Source organism: Carcharhinus amblyrhynchos, chromosome 2 (genome assembly GCF_965287045.1).
Source record: "Carcharhinus amblyrhynchos chromosome 2, sCarAmb.v2.hapA, whole genome shotgun sequence".
In the NCBI taxonomy this organism is placed as follows: Eukaryota; Metazoa; Chordata; class Chondrichthyes; order Carcharhiniformes; family Carcharhinidae; genus Carcharhinus; species Carcharhinus amblyrhynchos.
Window position 1 is genome coordinate 104,686,320 of NC_137325.1, and position 21,273 is coordinate 104,707,592.

The following is a 21,273-nucleotide window of genomic DNA, read 5'->3' on the forward strand; positions in this document are numbered from 1 at the left end:
TTTTGAGTGCGATGCTTATGAAAGCTATTCGTAAGATCATGATTCTGTTGTATTTGTAATTCATGATCTCTTTGAAAGTTGCGTTTTACTGCTAATGCGGAAAGTTCGCTGGGGGGGAGGTATGGGGGACATGAATACGATATAACCAATTTGTTATTGAGAAGTACTGTGCAACCATTACTTTTGCAAATTATAGTAAGTATGCAAATTATTGAAATGATAAAGCGGCATTATTTTGTTTCGATGTTATATTTGCGTTTTCTGAGCAACTCAGATTTTATACTGATCAAAATTGCCTCAGCAATGTCAGTCAAAAATCCTTCGATTTAACTGAAGCATTACCCGAGCAAAACACCTAGGTGGGAATGGGTCTTACGCAGTTGATATTGGGCATCTGTAAAATGTCAATGCGGCGGGCAGGAAAGTTTCCTTCAATGGCATTGCATTGAGGTGGTAAATGTAAAGTTATTGAGATCTATAGTGTTCCACGTCTGGAACTTGAACGTGTTTCATAATTAATTGCAGATGGTGTAACTGTGCATGTAAGTCATACCTTCAATCGAGCCACATGCAGTGACTTGACAGGATGGAGAATGATTAGCATTATAAGCCCTGAAAAGAGTTTGACAGAATAGTGACTTGTGCATTGTTGGGTTCCTTCATGCTCGGGGTTCCCTGTGTTTACTGTTCTTCAGTGGTGAAACGTTACACACTTCATAATTAACATGACATTTCTGGCGGTGTAAACATCAGCAGCTGATTTAGCTTGATCCCCTTATAATGTGCTGCGATTGTGTTGCTGTTTCTTTAATTACATTTCCGAATAAAATAACGGAGATGTCTCCACTCCGGGATTCATCTCAGCAATGTGGAGCCGCTGCTTTGGTCCAGCCCTGCTCCCTAGTGGCAATGTTTACAGCAAATGAAACAATTCAGTTAAATGCATGTTACTGAGGAGAATGTCAGTAAGACGATAAAGTGATTGCTCGCTGTTTCCTCCTCTTTATACCCTATTTGGAACTGGATTGATCATTCTCACAGTCAGCTGGGGGGCTGCTGCCTCTGTTGGTGCAGTTTGATATCGAGCCAGAAAAGGAATAAGAAAGGTATCAAGGGGAAAGTAGGCAGAGAATAAGCAAGCAAATTCAGGCAGAGGAAATGAAAGAGAAGAATGGCTCGATGGGAGGAAACTAGGAAGACTTGAAGGGAATCCAGAGAAAAAAATAATCAGAAGAGTTCTTAATGTGAGGGCAGTCAGTTTAGGTTAAAAGTGCTGCTGATTGGGAGCTGTCATCTATGGGACTCTGTTTACATTCTTTTCCTGTTAGTGCCTTGTGTGACAGTTTCTGGCTTTGCAATCCGTTTGTTACTGTTGTACCATTTTTTTCTCTCTGAAGGCAGACTGCAGTTTGACTGAAGCTGAGCCATCGAGGACTGGTGGCAGCGTGTAAAAGGGACTTCGTTATCACGGACCGCTCACAAGCAAGGTCTTTTGTCCGTTTGACTATGTAAACCAGTGAGCAATCTGCTGCATCTGTCAGATAGTGTGGATTTCCCTGCCTTGCCCGAGACAGCGGATTAGCATCTTCACATGGTCTGCCTTTTGGGAAGTGCAGGGATTTGCAGTCTCGTCATTTAATCATCGGGGCCGATGGATCGTCTTGTTGGTGTTGTGTCTGTGCCTGCCGGTGCTGAAGTAAAACAGTGTCTAGGTGTTGCACGATAGGGTTCCTGCTTCCACTATCCTGTACGGCTGCTGAATTCCCCCTGCTTATGTCAAACCTCTGTACATATGGGAGACACATTACCGTATGGCGTGCTATTACCTTGTGATCAGCTCAACGCATCTCAGCAATGGGCATTTTAGAAGCATTAAAGGAGTTTTTAGAGGTCCCCTGTGCAAGAATGGGAGTGAATCACTGGTAAATTTAATGCATTTTTTTTCTTTTCAGTTAATTATGTGGTAAACTTTTAACGTTGTTACAGTTGCATCACTGGACTGTGTAAATCGTGCCTTTTGGAAAATATGCGGTCACCGAAATCAATTTTTATTTCTTACAAATTGAAACTGATTTTTATTTATAGTGCACTTTGTTTTCGGTACTGCTTTGATGTCTGAAGAGACGTGATGTGACATAATCGGTATATGTTTATGTATATGCAAAGCTGAAGTAGGGAAATGCTTTAAGAATCAGATAGTCCAGAAACTGATAAAACATTCATTTAGTTAATTACAACGGCAGGTTTGCTGCATATCTATAAATACAATCGAATTGTACCTGAATGCTAAACTTACTTTTGCAGATCAATTATTTCGAAGCATCTGCAAAGTACTCTGCGCTTCCACTACTCATTTTACCGTTAAGTATAAATGTGCTTTAATTTTTCCAAGCCTGCTGTATTTCAAGTAATTCCCCTGTACATTTTTGAGCCTTGACCAATTTTATTTATCAGGCTTGTCAGGAGAGCAATTTCCATTCCGAATGGGAAAAAAAGGTTACAACGGCCATCACCAGAGAGCTGATAGATTTTGTTGCGGTTTGAACCCGCTGGAGATTCCTTGATAACATTTGTGCTCGTGGTTAAAAAAAGCGAAGTTGTGAGCACAGAAGTCAGCCAATAAGCATTGCAACAATTTTGCCTTTGGAAAGTGTGAAAAAAAGTGAACGTGAAAACAAGATACTGTAAATTTGTCTGACAATGGAATTGGCCATTTCAGATATCCTAATGTCGATTTCTAAAAAAAAGTGACCCTTGCTTCCCTGACTTTTTAACCGAGAGTTTCAGTTTATGGTAATTCTTGAATGGGGACAGAAAGTGGAAATTGAAATGAGTGTGTTTGACACTCGCGAAAACAAATCCAACTCGATTGAATGGCGAAGATAGCTTAGGAAGGGCTATGTGGCACCTGATCCAGTCATGCAAGTGTTTCTCATTTCCAGTGTCAGGTTATGTTTTATTGCAACTGTAGTGTGATTTATAATGCAGGCATTGAAATTCCCCCAGAAGAGAAAGGTTGAAAATTGCCACACATACTTTGCATCAGGTGCGACCACTGTTGTCCGTTTGATTAACTGTATAGAGCCTTATATTTCTATACAGGTTGTGATATTGGGTCATGTTGAGAGTCCAAGATGCTTTCTGAAAGTCCTTATAATTTTATCTTCTTGGTGCAATCATTTAGAAATATAGTTCAGCCTCTGTTAGCCAAGTTGTGGTAATGTTATAAAGATAAATTTACAGATGGTGTGCAATAAACACATTCACATTTGTACTTAGTTGTCTGGAATTCATTGAACTGAAAACTTCTTGAAATGCACTGAGTATTTTTCACTTAAAATCTGTTCACATTTGCCACAGAATTGGAATCTGAGCTGAACATTCACGCACAATAAATTGAAAAAGGTGTACTTGTAATTTGATAAACTATTGTCTTGAGCAAAAAAAAATTTGAGTTTTCTAAAGGGTTAATATGAATCTGACATTAACAATGGTGTATCTCCTCAATTATTCAAATCATTGTCTTCATATCTGATAAACACAAGTTAACTATGAGTTAACTAAAATTGGGATTGTTAACCACTTATGCAAAAGCAAAAAAAGCTGTGGATGCTGGAAATCTGAAATAAAAACTGAAATTGCTGGAACTATCATTGTTGGACAGGCAGCAACTCTGGAGAGAAACAAAATTCAGGTTGGTGACCTTTCATCTGAACTGAAAGATTGTAGAAATTTAATATGTTGCCTCACCTACTGAGTATTTCCAGCATTTCCTGTTTTTATTCCTGGTTAATCCACTTTGCTGGCACATATTTCTAGAGCCACAGGTGTCATTTTTTCTCAATACCAACCAAAATGTGGTTTCCGGTTGTGTTGTGATTGCTGATTAGTTTTGTATTCTAGTCCATCTAAATAAATAATCGATTGTGGTTATTTACAACCCGCTATGCCTGTGTGTTGTAATGCAGACCAGTGCAGCAACTAAGCGTCCAGTATGAGGTGCAAGATGCATGTGGTTGTATGGTGATTGTGGTGACGAGAGGGGCTGTTGGTACTGGGAAGATGGGTTTTATGTTTGAGGTTATGTGCAGCGAAGATTTTGGTAAGCTCAGTTGGAAAAGAACACAATTCTGAAGCTGAGATACACCGTTGGAAATTACAGGAAAGAAATTCCCTTTGGAAGCTATGATGAGCTAGAACTCATTGATATAGTGTATTTATAAGCCTAATACAAATACACTTGTGTACACAGGTATATAGAATGCAGATGCTGACTTTCTTAAAAGCACATTGTTTTCCAGTAAGTCCTGTGAATCCCCTATGCTTCTAGTTTCCCACGTGCTCATCACCTAATCAGGTGTGGAGGGTGAGCTAATATTTTCATATAACCTTTATACTGTTGCATTTATATATGTTCTGACCCCATCTGGGAGATGGAATGCAGAATGATAACAAGGGGCTATGTCCAGTGTGTTGCCGAGAATCAGTGAAATGAGGCTGGCTTGATCAGTCATTTTGGTAAATGTAACATGTAACTGATCCATACAGACCATCAAGTCCTAAAATGAAAAAAAAGACTCAGCAAGTCTGGCAGCATCTGTGGAAAGAGAAACAGGGTTAATGATGCAGGTCTGTGACTTTTCATCAGAATGATGAAGTTCCATGTTTGATCTTGGGTCTGTGACAGGGATTCAGCTATAATGCCCTCATATAATGCAAATAACTTGATAACCTGTTAACACTCATTGTTTGGATTTGCTCATGAAAAATATGGGGTGCAGTATCGTACTGATATAGTAGACCCAAATTTGGAAAGGAGAAACATGAGAGTCTGCATAATTTGCTCATAGATCATAATCGTAGAATCACTATACTGTATAAGGAGACCATTCAGCCCATCAAATCTGCACTGACTCTCCATCAAAGCATCTTACCTCGGCTCTATCCCTGTAACCTCATGTATTTACCCTGCTAATCCACTAACCTACACAACTTGGGACACTCAGGGGAAATTTACCATGGCAAATCCACCTAACCTATATATCTTTGGACTGCGGGAAGAAATCGAAGCGCTCAGAGGAAACCCACACAGGCACTCATCTGAGGCTGGAATCAAACTCAGCTCCCTGCTGCTGTAACCACTGTGCCACTGTGCTGCCAAAACCAAGACTTAGTATCATTTGATATTCACATACCAACACTTTGGTTTGCAAGTGTTTTCATGGAGCAACCCATTTTCAGATTTTGGGCCGCATCCAATTGACATTGTTCCATCACCCATCTGGTTCACTAATGTCCTTTAGGGTAGGAAATCTGTCTTCCTTACCTAGTCTGGCCTACATGTGACTCCAGAGCCATTGCAATGTGATTGACTCTGAACTGTCCTTGTGCAATAGGGATGGGCAATAAATGCTGGCCAGCCAGCGACGCCCATGTCCCATGAATAAATGAAAAAAAGAGATTAATTGTCAGGTTGGCAATCAATTTCAATGATAAAAAAGTGCAACATATATTCTGTAGCTTTGTTGCATGCATACTACATATTGTTCTATATCAGAAATTTGAATCTCTTATGCATTCATTTAACTATGGTCTGAAAGAACTTTAAATTTCTCTAGACTTTGAGTTCTTTAAATATTAATGTATATTTATTCATACAGAAATCTTTGTTTACATTTTAATGGGTTAATGTAACCATTAAAATAGTGGAGCATGAGCCATTTATATTAATGACACAAATGATTATATGGGGGGTAGCAAGTTTGCAGAAGACACAAAGATTGATCAGATGGTTAACAGTGAGACTGAGTGTCTTGGGCTGCAGGAAGATATAGACGGGATGGTCAAATTGATGGAATTTAACCCTGAAAACTGTGATACACTTTGGAAGGAGTGATTTGACAAGGATGTATTCAATGAATAGCACGACACTAGGAAGTTCTGTGGAACAAAGAAACCATGGTATGTTTGTCCATAGATCTCTGAAGGCAGAAGAGCACATTAGTGGGGTGGTGAAAAAGTCAAATGCCTTCATCAATTGAGACATAGATTACAAAAGCAGGGAGGCCATGATGGAGTTGTATAGGACTTTGGTGAGGCTACAACAAACTGGAGTACTATGTGCAGTTCTGGCTGCCACATTATAGAAAGGATGTGATTGCATTAGAGGGGGTGCAGAGGAGTTTCACCAGGACATTGTCTGGAATGGAGCTTTTATGTTATGAAGAGAGGTTGGATAGGTTTGGGTTGTTTTCGTTGGAGCAGAGAAGACTGAGGGGCGACACAGTCGAGATGTACAAAATTATGATGGGCATGGACAGAGTGAATAGGGAACAGCTGTTCTCTTAGTTGAAGGACAGTCCTGAGGGGACACAAGTTCAAGGTGAGGGGCAGGAAGTTTAGAGGAAATGTAAGGAAACACTTGTTTACCCATGGGGTGGTGATGATCTGGAGGGTGGTGGAGCGGGCTGCCTCAAATCCTTTAAAAAGTACTTGAATGAACTCTTGGCATGTCATAACATACAAGGTTGTGGATCAAGTGCTGGTAAATGGGATTAGGTGGTAGGTCAGGTGTTTCTCGTGCATCAGTCCAGACCCAATGGGTAGAAGGACCTCGTTTGCATTGCGTGATTCTGTGGTTCTATAGTAAATGATTGTGATTTCATATGTACATGGAAATCTTAATAATCTAAGAGGTCAATTTTGAAGAATTCATTTCATTTCTGATTGCATATTAATATTTAAGGAAATACTTGCACATTTCTGGCACAATCTCAGAACATCCCAAAATGTTCCTCGGTCAATTTAATAATTAAAAGATGTGTCAGCTGTAGCTCAATCAAAGTTGTAATTCAGTTAGTAACAATATGAAATATATTTGAAGTGAAATCCAAAGCAAACATTTTGCAATGGCTGCTTCAATGTAAGTCTTCATATCATATCAATCATTCTGTGAAACCTAGTGGACATATAGACACATATGAAGCTGTGACTCAGAGATCAGTATTTATGGTATACTTTTCTTAAATAATTTCCTACTTTTATTAAAAACTGTAATCGCAGAGTATTTTGGTTGCCCGAAAGACACTACAGCTGTGCTTTCGCAACAAGCTTTGGCATGTCCTATTAAGCAGACTGCATGTTTTTGTAGTGGCAGATTTTGCATCCATCACTGTACCTAACATTGAAACAATTCAGAGTCCACTGAACAAGTAATAAATTTAAAGCCACCATAAAAAGGAGCAAAATTAATATTAAGAAAAATGTCTATCCAGACATGTGGAAGTAACGTCCGCTTTAAAAAAATTAATAGGTCATGGACCAAAATAAAAGCAACTGCACTAGAAATGGAAGTGAAACAGAAAACAGTATAAAAATTCAAGCTGGTTTTGGGTAGATGGACTTGAACTAAAGACTGAAAATGAACTTACTCTTATTATGACATAAACCAAGATAATTTAAATAGATAGGAACATGAAGTAGCCTATTTATGATTCTGCAGCGAGCAGATTATGTTGTACGGCAGTACAGTTTGTTAACCAATATACTTTGTTGTATTCATGACTGATTTCAGTTTGATCAATGGATAAGGTACAGTAGATGCATAACCTCTAAGCTCCCTGATCAGTTTCAGTAATGTGCATGAATGACCATGTGCTTTCAGGCTAGCCAACAAGAGAAAGAACATTACTGGGGGAGCAGTGTTCACATTAGTGTCACATTTTTGATGATTATGTCTTTGAAAATTAGATTTTTAGGATCATTTATTTCTTGTTTCCATCTGAAATATGGCCTAGCCCTACAGAAGTGGGTGAAACAAGGATCTAGTTGAAAGATTAAAAACTCAATCACGTTGGCGATCTAGGACAAGGTTGTTTGTTTACTTTGATCATGAAGTTGGAGACCCCACCCCCCCACCCCCCCAATCAACTTCTTCATTCACCAGCATTTTAACTTTAGTTTAGCTACTCACTGGTTAAGTAGAATGGGATAAAATAGTTACACATATAATGGTAGTTATATAGAAATAAAAACATTTCTTTGATCGGTCCATCCCCTCCAAATATAAACCCATTTCTAACTTCCCTTTCCTTTTTAAAGTCCTTAATGTGAAATTGACTTCAAACTCTGTGCCAAACTTTCCTGTTCATAAATCCTCTGCCTGATCTCCACCTTGTTCCCAGCTTGGAGTCTCTCCTGGCTAAAGTCACTAACAATTTTCTTTGTGACTATGGCCATAATGCATTATTCTTCCCTGACTCCCTGTGGCATTGAGCATGTTCAACCATACCAGCTTACTCCATTGATCTTTCTCTGTATGGCAAGATACAGAGAATATGCCTATGTGTAATTCCCGTCTTTTCTGTCCCAATAAAGCCATTCATTCCACAATGCACAGTCATCTCCACAGATTTTCATCATCCCACCTTTGTTGGCTGTGTCTTCAGTTGCCTGGGTCCTAATTTCTTGAATTCCATCCCTAATCTGGTCTGCCTCTCTACCACTCTCTCTCTTTATATAAGACACTCTTTACAACCTCCCTCTTTGGCCAAATCTTTGGTCACATGTGTCAATGTCTCTATGTGGTTTATGTGTTAATTTTCCTTTTGATAATGCTGCTTCAAAGTGCCTTGGGGTATATTATTACATGAAAGGCACTATCGAAAGGTCACTTGTTGTTGAGTTACTCAGTATTCTATCCATACTTCCTTCCATTTCCCTAACCACATGCAAACTTCCAAAGACATAATTTACAAAGCATTTATTATACTTTCATTGGTAAATAAGTTTCCTGTCCACCCTACTCCTGTTTTCAGCTCAAATACTAGGAAACTACTGTTGTTTCTTGGAGAAGAAAATGAAAAAAAGCAGATAGTCAACAGTCGGCTGCACAACAGAGTTCAGCTTTGTTTGTTAGTTGTGACATTAGAGGGAACATAACCATTAAATACTAGTGTTATCTCTTTTACAGTAGACACTTCTCATCTGTCACAGGTCAATGAAGTTATTCTGTAAGCAGTGCAGGATCCCAGTTGTAAACTCCTTTATTGAAAACAATTTATCACTGCCCAAGAGGCAGGCTACTCACTGTTCTTTATTATTGGTTAGCAATAAAGACAAGCTCAACATGCAAAGCCTGCTGGTTGTATAATTACCTATTGTTACCTTCCATTTGTGACTGGAAATGAAAAATATTAAAATGGCCTATAGAGCTTTGAAGGTTCCACATTCAGCATTACCTATCCTAATAATGAATGAGAATTTTGAATTGGCAAGAAGGCTGTTCAACTTGAAAGCTCTTCTGTACAATGGCTTAACGTCACAGAGAACTGGGCTGAGATTATCCAACCACTTTTGAATATTTAGGAACAGCTAGAACTGTCAAAAGGAGACTTCCACTTTAAAATGACTTAAACCTAGATGACAGATAGTACCAAAACCCATTGTATGATAGTTTCCAGGAACTACACATCTGTAGATTTCAAATCATACATTTCCAGTCTTTGAAAAGGTAAGCTTGATATTTAAAAGCCTAATTGACCAGAATACTTATGCATTTTTATGAAATATAAAATAAAGAGTGGATGGAATGGATCCATTTACAATGAAGGCATATTTGCTATTCATAATGTATAATTATTCAGAGCTAACAAAAGAATATATATTCAGAAAGTCTTGTCATCAATACTCACACAAATCCACAAAAGGAGATTTATATAATATTTAGGTGCACATTGAGTACTGATAGCATCATCAGAGAAACTGTCTCGGATTGTGTTGCAGAGCACAATAGCGTGTCAGTTGCTGAAATATTGTAGGTTAGTGATTGCACTAACCCGTATAAATTTAGCTTCCTTTCATTGTCAGTCTTGCCAACTCATCTGAACCACTATCCTTCCCCCTTCTCCCCACACTATCCTAAGAAGCTTTAAATATTAAGCAGTGAAAGTAAAAATATTAATGGAGTTAAGAGAAAGCCATATATAAAAACCCTGGAACTTAAATGCATCTGTCATTGCTCAAAGTGCCACGCTTTGGTCCAACTGCAAAATAATCTTAGAGCAGAATTTGAGAAATAAAAGAAACCAGATATTGCCTCTTGGCTTTTTTGACTTGAGAGGAGGAGGGTTTACAAGCAGTCTTTGATCTACAAAGGAACTATATATATCTACACCCCTATAATTCTGACATCTTGCGCATCTAGATTTTTGCTTACACCACCATTGATGGTCATATATTTAATTGCCGCGGCCCTGAAATTCGCCTCTTCTCAATCTCTGCTTTTCTACCTCTTTCCTCTTTTTAAGACTCCATAAACCACCTCTCTGACTAACATTTTAGCTATCTGCTCTAATAATTCCTCACATGGCTCAGTTGTGTAACGCTCCTGTGAGTACCTTGGATGTTTCCTTACAATGAAGATGCCATATAAATACAAATTGTTGTTGTCAATGTAATTGAACCCAAGATCTCCTGATTCGATGCAAATAAACCTTCTGTCCTTAAGGGACTAAACCAAGCTATTATAAGTTCCATCTTCTAGCGGAACAATACATTGCCCATTACATGAAATAATGCTAGTTTTCTTCTAAAGAATATAGTCTCTGACATTGAAGTTTGCAACACAATGGGAGATACACAGGGGATATAGAACAATTAGACCTAGTTGGAATTTCTCACGATTTGATGCTGAGACTTCATCCTACAAATTGCCTGATATAAATTACATAATAGTTTCACATGCCAGCTGGGGCATGGAATGTAGATGAGGAGGTTGTAAATAGGGTTGGGCAGGATCAACCAAACCTTTGTCCTGTTTAAAAATGTCAACTAAATTGCGTTGCAAGTAGTTTTTTTGTCCTCAACCATGACACTTCGGAGGTGCATTTATAAGTTTATGAAGCTGTACTAAGAACAGGTTTAGCAGAAAGTACAGACAAATGTTACTGGTGTGCACATATTGTACACAATAGGCTTGGACACCAGTTTATATTATTTACTTTACCCTCTTCCCTATGAAGACAACATGGGCATTACAGTGCTTTGGGATTTATACTCCCTCCTCTTCAAGTAAATGGTGGATGCTTTACATTAGTGCAACATTTATTAAATGACAGGTTCACTGAAAAGTATCAAATTTCTTTAATGTTATTGCATTGAATGTGCAACATCACAGGTTGCTTTCCAGATGAGCACTGCATGTTCTTAAAATGGTCAAGTAGTTGAATTTTCAATTACGTTTTTCTATTAATTGTAATGGTCTTTTTATCAGCAGAAACATCAATTGGTTAATACTTAACCTTGGGACTATTAATAGTGATAGACTTGTAAATGCAAAGGTTAAGCGCAAAAAGGGCAAGAAACTCTGTCAGCGCTTGATTTCCGAATGCCACAAGTCATCTTAGACCATTAAAATGGTATTCATGGTGAATTCCACTGGATGCCATACTGTTGAGTGCATGAGTGCAAGGCATTTAATGAGTGCTAGTAGTCAAAGAACGGGCCAGACCATGCCATTAATTACTGTGCAATTCTGATCTGAATCATTAATGAAATTTTGCAGTTCAATGCTCCAGCTAATGTCTCTCTTAACCTTAACGTGTGTTCAGCAGCAGGAAGAATGTCCCCACTCCACCATTGCTATGTAATGGGATCTTCAACTTTTTTCAAGTTGCCTGTTGCTACAATTCTACTAGCCTTTGGATCTTTCTATGGTTATTTCAAGTTGTGAAAGAGACAGGTCTCAAAGGAGTTTCTATTGAGTGCACATTTTCCTTCTATCTGCATGGGTTTCCTCCAGGTGCTCCAGTTTCCTCCCACAGTCCAAAGATGTGCTGGTTAGGTGGATTGGCCATGGTAAAATTGCCCCTTAATGTCCCAAGACATGTAAATTATGTGTATTGGCCATGGTAGGTGTGTGGGGTTACAGAGATAAAGCGGGGGGAGGGCCTAGGTAAGATACTGGGCATGATTTTACCATTGCCATGTGCCTGTTTTCAGGGGTGAAAATGTGGCAAAGTCAGCTGTGAGGCGAGTAACGTGATCCATGCCCATCTCCGCGTCGGTTCCCCCTTTACCAAGGCCCGAAAATGGCCGTGATTGGGATCACACCCATTTCAGGTGCGACAGACATTTGCATGCATTTAAATTGACTTAATGTTGTAGTAAGGGCATGGAATGCCCTGCTTGCAGCAGTTGTGGACTCGCCAACTTTAAGGGCATTCAAATGGTCATGGGATAGGCATATGGATAATATCGGAATAGTTTAGGTTAGAGGGTCATTAGATTGGTTCCACTGGTCGGCGCAACATCAAGGGCCGAAGGGCCTGTACTGCGCTGTAATGTTCTATGTTCTAATGGGCTGCATACCCAACTTTACTGACACTTCCCCCTCTACCATTGCATTCGCCCATTTGGAATCGACGCAAAACAGACATTCTCCATAGAAGTTTGATTTGGGTGCTGTAGTTAGTGAGCAGACAGGTGTCTAGCATCCAATGGCTCCCTTGTTGAGACTGGGGGGGAGGAGGAGGAGGAAGGTGAGGGAGGAAGATGGGTCTGCTGCCACTCGGCTTGAGATCAGTAGGGAAATGGGGGGGTCCACTGCCACTCTCCCTGACATTGGTGGGAGAGAGGTAGGGGGAGGGGCTTACAATTGGTCTAGCTGGCAGGTGGTTGGGGAATAAAGGGGTCAGTAATGTTGTGGAGGTGGGGGCCAGGAGAGGCATTATCTAGCTCAGGACCGATGTGACAGGGCAGCAGCATTCTATCTTTTTTTTCTGTGCAGGTGCAGTTGGAGGCACCGATCAGAGTTCGGGGCGTTAAGCCCCACCCAAAGGCTTCTGCAGCGCAATTCAGACTCACTGATATTTTTGCAGGCAGAGTGCAAATCGGACTGCCTCAGAATGGGTCTAAAAGTCAGATCTGAAACACTCCCAGTTTCAAGTCTGCCCAGAACTTAGAATCAAAATGGTAAAATAGCGCCCACGCTGTCAGAGTGTCAATTCAGAATCGATGGGCTGAATGGCCTCCTCCTGCACAGTAGGGATTTTATGACTTCAAGGCTTCTGTACAAACCAATCGCTCCCAAAAAATGGGTGGACTCCTCTAGGGGTATAGAGCAAACTGGAGAATGAATAGAGGCCACTCAAGCTGATGAAGGGCAGAGTGGTTCTTAGCAGGAAGCCATTTCTTTTCAGTGTATTCATGGCCAATGCCTTGACTTGAACTTAAGTAAGGAGCAATACATGAGATGCCTTCAGTGAAATCTGCCAGCCACGACTGCAACCTCAGTGTAGGGCAAGGACCACATTGCCAGTGGCTGTTAATGTAACTGTGGCAATGAACAGCAGCATGCACATGAGATAAGTAAAGTGTGTGCCTACGGGTCTCCCTCACATTGTCAGGACAAGTGGCAAATTGTGTCACTGAGATGTAAGCCATTATCACATTTGGGGCGCAATTGAGAGATGGGATTCACTATGGACACAAAAGCACTTGTCAATGTCATGCTGAAAAGGCGAAGGATGCCAGTTTTCTCTTCATTCTCTTCTAGTTCTGAATAAAAAGAGAGTTCAGAACAGTAGCCAGATGTCTTGAAAAGATGTAGCAGACCTCCACACTGACTCTGATAGAGGAGGTGGTGGTGGGCATTGTGAGCATATATTTGCTTTGAGCCATGTCTGATGGCAAGATAGGAGACCGTGAAGTGCAGGGTAATTTTATTGCTCAACCTTCAGTGGAAGGGAAGCAGGACGTAAACTCCTGCCCAATTTGCTTTGTTGTAGTAGAATCCCTACAGTACAGAAGGAGGCCATTTGGCCCATCAAATCTGTACCAACCACAATCCCACTCAGCCGCTATTCCTGTAATCCCACACATTTATCCTATTAACTTCCCTGACACTAAGGGACAATTTAGCATGGCTAATCAATCTAACCTGCACATTTCTGAACTATGTGAGGAAACCGGAGCACCTGGAGGGAACCCATTCAGACACGGGGAGAAAGTGCAAACCCCACACAGACAGTCACCCGAGGCCGTCATTGAACCTGGGTCCTTGGTGCTGTGAAGCAGCAGTGCTAATCACTATGTCACCATTCAACCACTGGCTATTCAGCCATTGTCATCTGAATTTTGATGCACAGTGAGTCAGAATCAACTGTGGGCAGTCTCCTTTGGAGGAAGGAGGGCAGACATAGCCATGCTTCGCTGGGTGAAGTTGCTGAGCTTTGGGTATCACACACAAGGAGAGTCTCCCTGGAGTATCTAAGACAGATCAGTTTCCAAAAGTTAGAGCTCATGGAGGCATTGCAGAGCTTTAGGTGGACAACGTAGGAGTGGATGGAACATGTATGCACCATATTGACTCAGGGATTTGAATGCATAAATTCCTCCATTGACAGCATGGCCAGTTTCTCGGAGAACCCCACATAAGAACATAACAGGATCACTCTGAGTGGCTGCAGGAGCAGTACACTGAAATGCACCGAAAGAGTTAGACTGTCTGTAGCATTGAACCCTCTACTGTCATAGAGATGTTCGCAGTAGATGTCAGCTGCTTTCTAGCCAGTGGTCTCATTTAGCATGGAGGTAAGGTCACTGACTTCATCCCTCGGCCCCTCTGACTCAGGAGCCATCCATACCACAAGCCTACGTGACTGTGGCTGCCCCTGCAATGATACTGGTGTGGCAGCCTGTGCAGGAGCCACCATGGGCACATCCACAAAGAAGCTGGGAGCCATGGGCATCTGAGCTGGATGCAGAGACAATGGAATAGGCTGCCTCCACCTCATTCATAGTGGGAGCACTGCCTGGACCACTCCAATGAGCCATGCCACCTGTGGTAACCTTTGGGTCACGTAGGTGATGTTTTGTCAAGATTTTGGCCATTTATTTATCCTTTAATAATAACGATTGCTTGTGATCTCAGTCAAAGTTAGGTGTCACAAATGTTTGCTGTTGAAAGTGGAATGACAGTTAAGGTCAAGGGATGGGGGTCAGGTCTGGTGCAGTTCCACAGTCAGTGATGTGGGATAACGTTGGTGAAGGAGAGCATATTCTTAATGCTTTAGGGTGGCAATGGCATTCTTGAGATGTGTATACTAGCTGGATGATTTCTTTTTCTGATGGATTTTGATGTTAGGGAGTCAATTATCTTAAAGGCCGAGAGTCACTCAAGTGAATTGCTGTTAAATTAGTGTGGCCCTCTGTCACCATGCTAGCCAGCCAATTGACATGTCTTCCTCCAATGTCTGGGCACTGGCAAGCAGTGTCCCCTCATATTCCTGTTACTCCTTGTCTTAGCTCTCCTCACTCCTCCTCCGAGGAAGATTGGCAGGCACAGTAAGAAGTCTCACGACACCAGGTTAAAATCCAACAGGTTTATTTGGTAGCAAAGGCCACTAGCTTTGAGAGCACTTTGATTGGGAATTCTTTTCACAAACAGGGCATATAAAGATAGAAATTCAATTTACAAAATAATGGTTGGAATGAGAGTCTTTACAGGTAATCACGTCTTAAAGATATAGACAACGTGAGTGGAGGACGGTTAAGCACAAGTTAAAGAGATGTGTATTGTCTCCAGCCAGGACAGTTAGTGAGATTTTGCAAGCCCAGGCAAGTCATGGGGGTTACTGTTGTAAGATTTCTTACTCTGCTTACCCCAGTCCTTTGCCGACATTGCCATGTCATGAAGATTGGCTGACTAGGTCCTTCTTTTTATCTAGCTTCAGATCACTTTTCATATTCATGTTGCACTTTTCATATTCATGTGCAGCAAATGACCATAATGTGAGAAACCTTGACAGGCTCATATTCATCTGCTCAACAAAGGTGAAACAGTGCCTGGGTGCTTTGAAGTTGGGCTCACCAGCATGTTTAGGCCCCGCCCTCCCAGTACTGGTGGGCAACTCACCACTCTCCAAAAGTATGACTGGGAGGATTGCGGTTCAGAGCACACCTGAGAGACCAGCGTGATTGCCATTCTGACACTTTGTTCACCATTGTGACACTTTGGTGATCTGATTTGTGCCATTGGTAAGGGACTAGGATGATCACAAGCTGTTTGGTGTCAGCCCAAAACCAAATTTTAGGTCCACGTGCTATTCTTTGCGATTGTTGCGATCTATGCCAGGCGCGGTGGGGTTAGAGAATCACCCTCATTAACTCTGTTTCACTCTCCTGAGATGCTACCTGACCTTCTGAGCATTTCTAACATTTTTTGCTTCTATCTCAGGCTTGATAAATCAGCTTGGCAAATGACATTAAACTATCTGACCTCCTTCAGATTTGAGAGTAATTTCAGCCCTGTTTGAGGAAACAGTGAGTTCATAACGAGAAACTAATGACAAAACCTGTCACAAATGTCAGAGTGCATTGTCCCAGATAATAATGTAGAAATTTCAGTAATAGTGAGAAGAAAGATTAAAGAGTGATGTTAGGACACGTACAGAACTGAGATACAAACCTGGTAAAGAATTACAATACGTAAAATTAGCATGCTCTTAAAATGTCTCCCACGCTATATGAGGCATTTGTCTAGAATGCTTACTACTGCACTGATATTCAGGACCACACCTACAGACCAGAATAGATGAAGGGTTTTGTGAAGAAAAGAGGATTTTCTTCATTCATCACAAACATTATGCACTTACAGCTGGATTTGTAATGCAGGGTCATTTATGTTGGTTAAGTGACTTGTTAGCTACTTGAAAACTTTAATAAATCATTGTAACAGATGGATCATAATGGGGTCTTATTTTCATTATCGTGAACAAAATCACATTCTGGAGAACCGCATATTTGAAAAGCACGCTGTCCTGTGATTTAGTTAGCGTGTCGTAAATTACAAGGAATAAAGTTAATAATGCCCCATTTCTTTTCCAAACAGAGGGACATATTACATTGACAGTTGGCATTTAGCTTTTAGTGGTGATGAAAAGCTGGCGATAAAACATCAGCCACCCAGTATTATGTTATATCATTCCAAACAATGGAAAGGAGAACTGGGCTTGGTATACAATGGCTGCTGATTCACTAAAGGCTGTGTCCCACCACTATGAAAATTAAACACCACCCCGAATGCTTTTCAGCTCACACTACTGTTGACATAAACTTCATTAATGGAGAAGGACACAGGATGTCTTCAAATTGACAGTCAGCACTGAAAAGCCAATTCAGTAGTCCTTAGGAAGCATCACTGTAATGGATACATAACCTTGTGTTCATTGTTCAGCTCTCTGCTGGCATTGGGTTCTAAAACCCACAAGGAAACAGTGATAATGTTTCATTCAAACTATGTCTTATCTGGTAAGAGTCTTGGTATTGTACTTTTAAAATGATCTAGATAGGGAAGCTGATCATGCACACTATTGTATTTGATCATGCACACTACTGTAGCAAATGAGAACAGTAAAATGCTGTGTGAATAGTACAAAGTATTATACTTCTGCCTTCTGCGTACTCTTTTGATATGCATCATGATTTGTGATTCACATGGCTTTGAACAATGAAAGTAGGAACTTGTATTTATATAGCAACATTTACAATATCAGAAATCTTCCAACATACTTCACAGTCAGTGGAGTGTTTTTGAATTTCAGTCTCTGCTGTAAGACGTACATAGCTTTGCCCTCATACATTTTTTGTTCCTTTATAACACTGGAAATTGGCTGGCAGCAGGTTTATGATGGTGTTTGAATTGGTCCTGCCCAGTTTGTTGTCGGTCCAAATTCACATGAATTCACACTTGGCCATCCTAACCAGCAACTTGAGATCTTATCTCAATTACAGATGAATGAGAGTCACATGACATCACTGATCTGCAGATTTCCTGACCTCAGCACCTAACTGGCACCACTTTCTGTCCCTACTGGCAAACTGTCAATAGTAAAAAATGTTAGGCAGCCATTTCAAATGCTATTTACAGTGTACCAGGTACATCTGTCTGGCGCCTGTGGATACAATGCACCAGCTCTTGGGCATGGTAAGGCATTTTTCTTGCTATTAAGGTCGTGGATGGCATCCTTTTGGAGGTCTTACATTGAAATAATTGAAGCAAACAGTGTAAATGCCTTTCAGGAGATGTTAGTTAACTATGTGAGGGAAAAGATAATGGATGGATATGCAGACGTACTTCAATGAAGGTGGGTGGGAAGAGGTTTAAGTGGAACAAAAGCACCATTTGAGCATTTGGCCGAGTGATTTGGTTTTCTGCAATAAGCTCCATGTAATACAGAACCCGGTGAAGGGAAAACAAATAGGTAGGATAGATAGGGCAGCACAGTGGTCAGCACTGCAGCTTCACAGTGCCAGGAACCGGGTTCAATTCTGACCTTGGGTGACTATCTCTGTAGAGTTTGCATGTTCTTGACATGTCTGCGTGGGTTTACTTTGGGTGTTCCAGTTTCCTCCCAAAATCCAAACATGTGCAGGTTCGATGGATTAGCGGGGTGTGCGGGGTTATAGGGGTAGGGAGGAGGGGAGGGCTTGGGTGGGATGCTCTTTCAGAGAGTCAGTGCAGATTTGATGGGCCAGATGACCTCTTTCTGCTCAGTAAGAATTCTATGATTCTGTATTTCTCAGAACAGAGTTAATTGTATCAGGAGAACATGTTGGCAATTCTCTGAGCAAAAATATGTTTAATGAGCCTTCGTTTTTCCAAGGAAGCATTGACAGACTTGTGCCAAATTTCGAAAGAAGACCTGCAGTCAACTGCCAGAAGTAATGTGTTGTCATCAAGTTCACTGCATGCAGCCCTTAACCTCATTGCCCCCTGCTCCTTCTAGATATTAGCAACATCAGCCAATCTTCAGTCAATTACTTATATTAAAGAGATGACTGATGCCTAGTTTGATTGATGCTAGAGGAAACAAACTCAGCACTTTCCTAGTGAATATAAGAAGTGCTGTGATCGAGTTTTTGAGTTGGCAGCTTGCTGTACTTCCCATGGTCAGGGCATTTTGAATAAATCCATATCACCCCTTTGCTGTTTCACACAATGCTGCTGCCTTCAGAAATCATATGAAGACCAACTGGTGTGACCAGCAGTATATCAGGCAGGACTCTGTCTATTGTTCTGACAGCTGCCATGTTTTAATTATTCTTCACTCAACAATTACTCCACTGCTCGCCCTTGCATTACAACATCAGCACTATACCCTGCACACTCAATGGTGGAATTCACAATCGACAGAGCAATGGTTCAAATAGACCCTTTGTTGAACAAACCACTCAAGTCTTGAAATAACGGGAGCAATTTTAGCTTTGGACAATAGTGTAAAAAGGTGATATCGGATCAGCTGCTCATTGTATATCTGCCTCCAGTAGATGTACAATGGTTGGCTGACACAATATGGACTGTAATTTACTTATCACCTAAAGACACATTTACCCCACATTCAGATTATATACCCCCTATAGTGCAGAAGGAGGCCATTCTGTTCATTGGGTCTGCACTAACTCTCTGAAAGAGCATCTTACCCAGGCCCACCGTCCCCAATCGCCGTAACCCCATGCATTTACCATGGCTAATTCACCTAACCTACATATTCTTGGATACTAAAGAGCAATGTAACTTGGTCAATCCACCTAACCTGCACATCTTTGGACTATAGGAGGTAACTGGAACACCCAGATGAAACCCACACAGACACTGGGAGAATGTGCAAGCTCCACACAGACAGTCACCCAAGGCTGGAATTGAACCTGGGTCCTTGGCGGTGTGAGGCAGCAATACTAACCACTGTGCCACCATGTCGCCCCTTTGCACTGCTCTGATGCTTCTTCTAGTGTAGCCCACGGAGCTTTCCATATAATTGCAGTTTCCTGCATTTCACTGTAACAAGGAGAACTTGGCACACAAGTAGATAGAGTGCGTTTATTCACTGGGGCATTGAGTACGAGTCAGGATGTTAAGTTGCAGCTTTATAAATCTTTGGTTAGGCCGCACTTAAAGTGTTGCATTCAATTCTGGTCTCCACATTACCAGAAGGATGTAGATTCTTTGGAGAGGGGGCAGAAGGGATTTACCAGAGTGCTACCTAGATTAGAGGAAATGAGCTGTATAGAGAAGCTGGACAAACTATGATTGCTTTCTCTTGAGCTCCGGATGATGAGGGGAGATCTAATAGAAGTCTATATAATTATGAGAGGTATAGATAGGGGCGACAGTTAGAACCTTTTTCCCAGAGTTGAAATGTCCAAAACCTGGGGGCATGCACTTAAGTTTAAGTTTATTTTAAGTTTATTTATTAATGTCACTGGAAGGCCTACATTAACACCGCAATGAAGTTACTGTGAAAATCCACCAGTTGCCACACTCTGGCTGATGCACCTAACCACCATGGCTTTCAGACCGTGGGAGGAAACTGGAGCACCCAGAAGAAACCCACACAGATATGGAGTGTACATGCAGATTCTGCATAGACTGTTACCCAAGCCGGGAATCAAACCCTGGTCCCTAGCACTGTGAGGCCACACTGCTAACCACTGTACCATTGTGCCACCCCACGGGGAAATTTCAAAGAAGATGTGAAGGGCAACTTTTTTATACAAAGGGTGGTAGGTATTTGGAATACACTGGCAGGGATGGTGGTGGAGGCAGATACGACAGAGGTATTTAAGGGGCTTTTAGATATGCACATGAATAATCAAGGAATAGAGGGATATGACCAAGGGCAGGCAGAAGCGAATAGTTTAATTTGGCATCACGTTCGGCACAACAACATGGGTCAAAGGTTCTCTTCCTCCACTGTACTGTTCCATGTTCTATATATGACCACTATTAGTGAAGCATCTTCAATGTGATGAGAAGGAAGACATCGATGACATGGACAGTAGTGAAGAGGTATAAGGGATTCTTCAGCCAACCACTGCTTCCATCATGTTCAGCGCTTTTCCAATCTTGATAATAACTATTATCAAAGTTCTAAACCTTGTCTTCAGGTCCCTTTGTCAATCAATATAGAAGCATCCTTTGCATACCAAATTGCAGTTTGGGTTGGTTGACTTACAGGAATGTCAACACAAACTTTATTTCTTCATTGTGAGTTGCTTGTGGCTGATCAAAGTGCTCAATTATGTGCCCTCCTTGTGGGTGTAACATGTGTCAGTCAGCTACTGTGGCTCATGAAATGTTGATCATTGGCTAATCCCTTGGAACTCCAACTTGACGTGTCCCTGTTGGAGAATACAATAATTTAGCATTTGTGGCACATGGTGAAAATCGGTCCAGGCGTTTAAAAGGGAAAACAAATGTAATCATCATGAGAA

The 21,273-nt window shown here is 41.1% G+C and overlaps 1 protein-coding gene across 1 annotated transcript in view; it reads left to right on the plus strand.

The window, feature by feature from the left end:
* The first annotated feature begins 964 nt into the window (after positions 1–964).
* The window catches only part of znf804b (zinc finger protein 804B), a 448,968-nt gene continuing 428,659 nt past the window's right edge, over positions 965–21,273 (plus strand). The window contains exon 1 of the mRNA XM_080210414.1: positions 965–1,922. Within this exon, the coding sequence (XP_080066540.1) occupies positions 1,812–1,922 (111 nt within the window). The 5' untranslated portion in view covers positions 965–1,811. The remainder of the gene's footprint in view (positions 1,923–21,273) is intronic.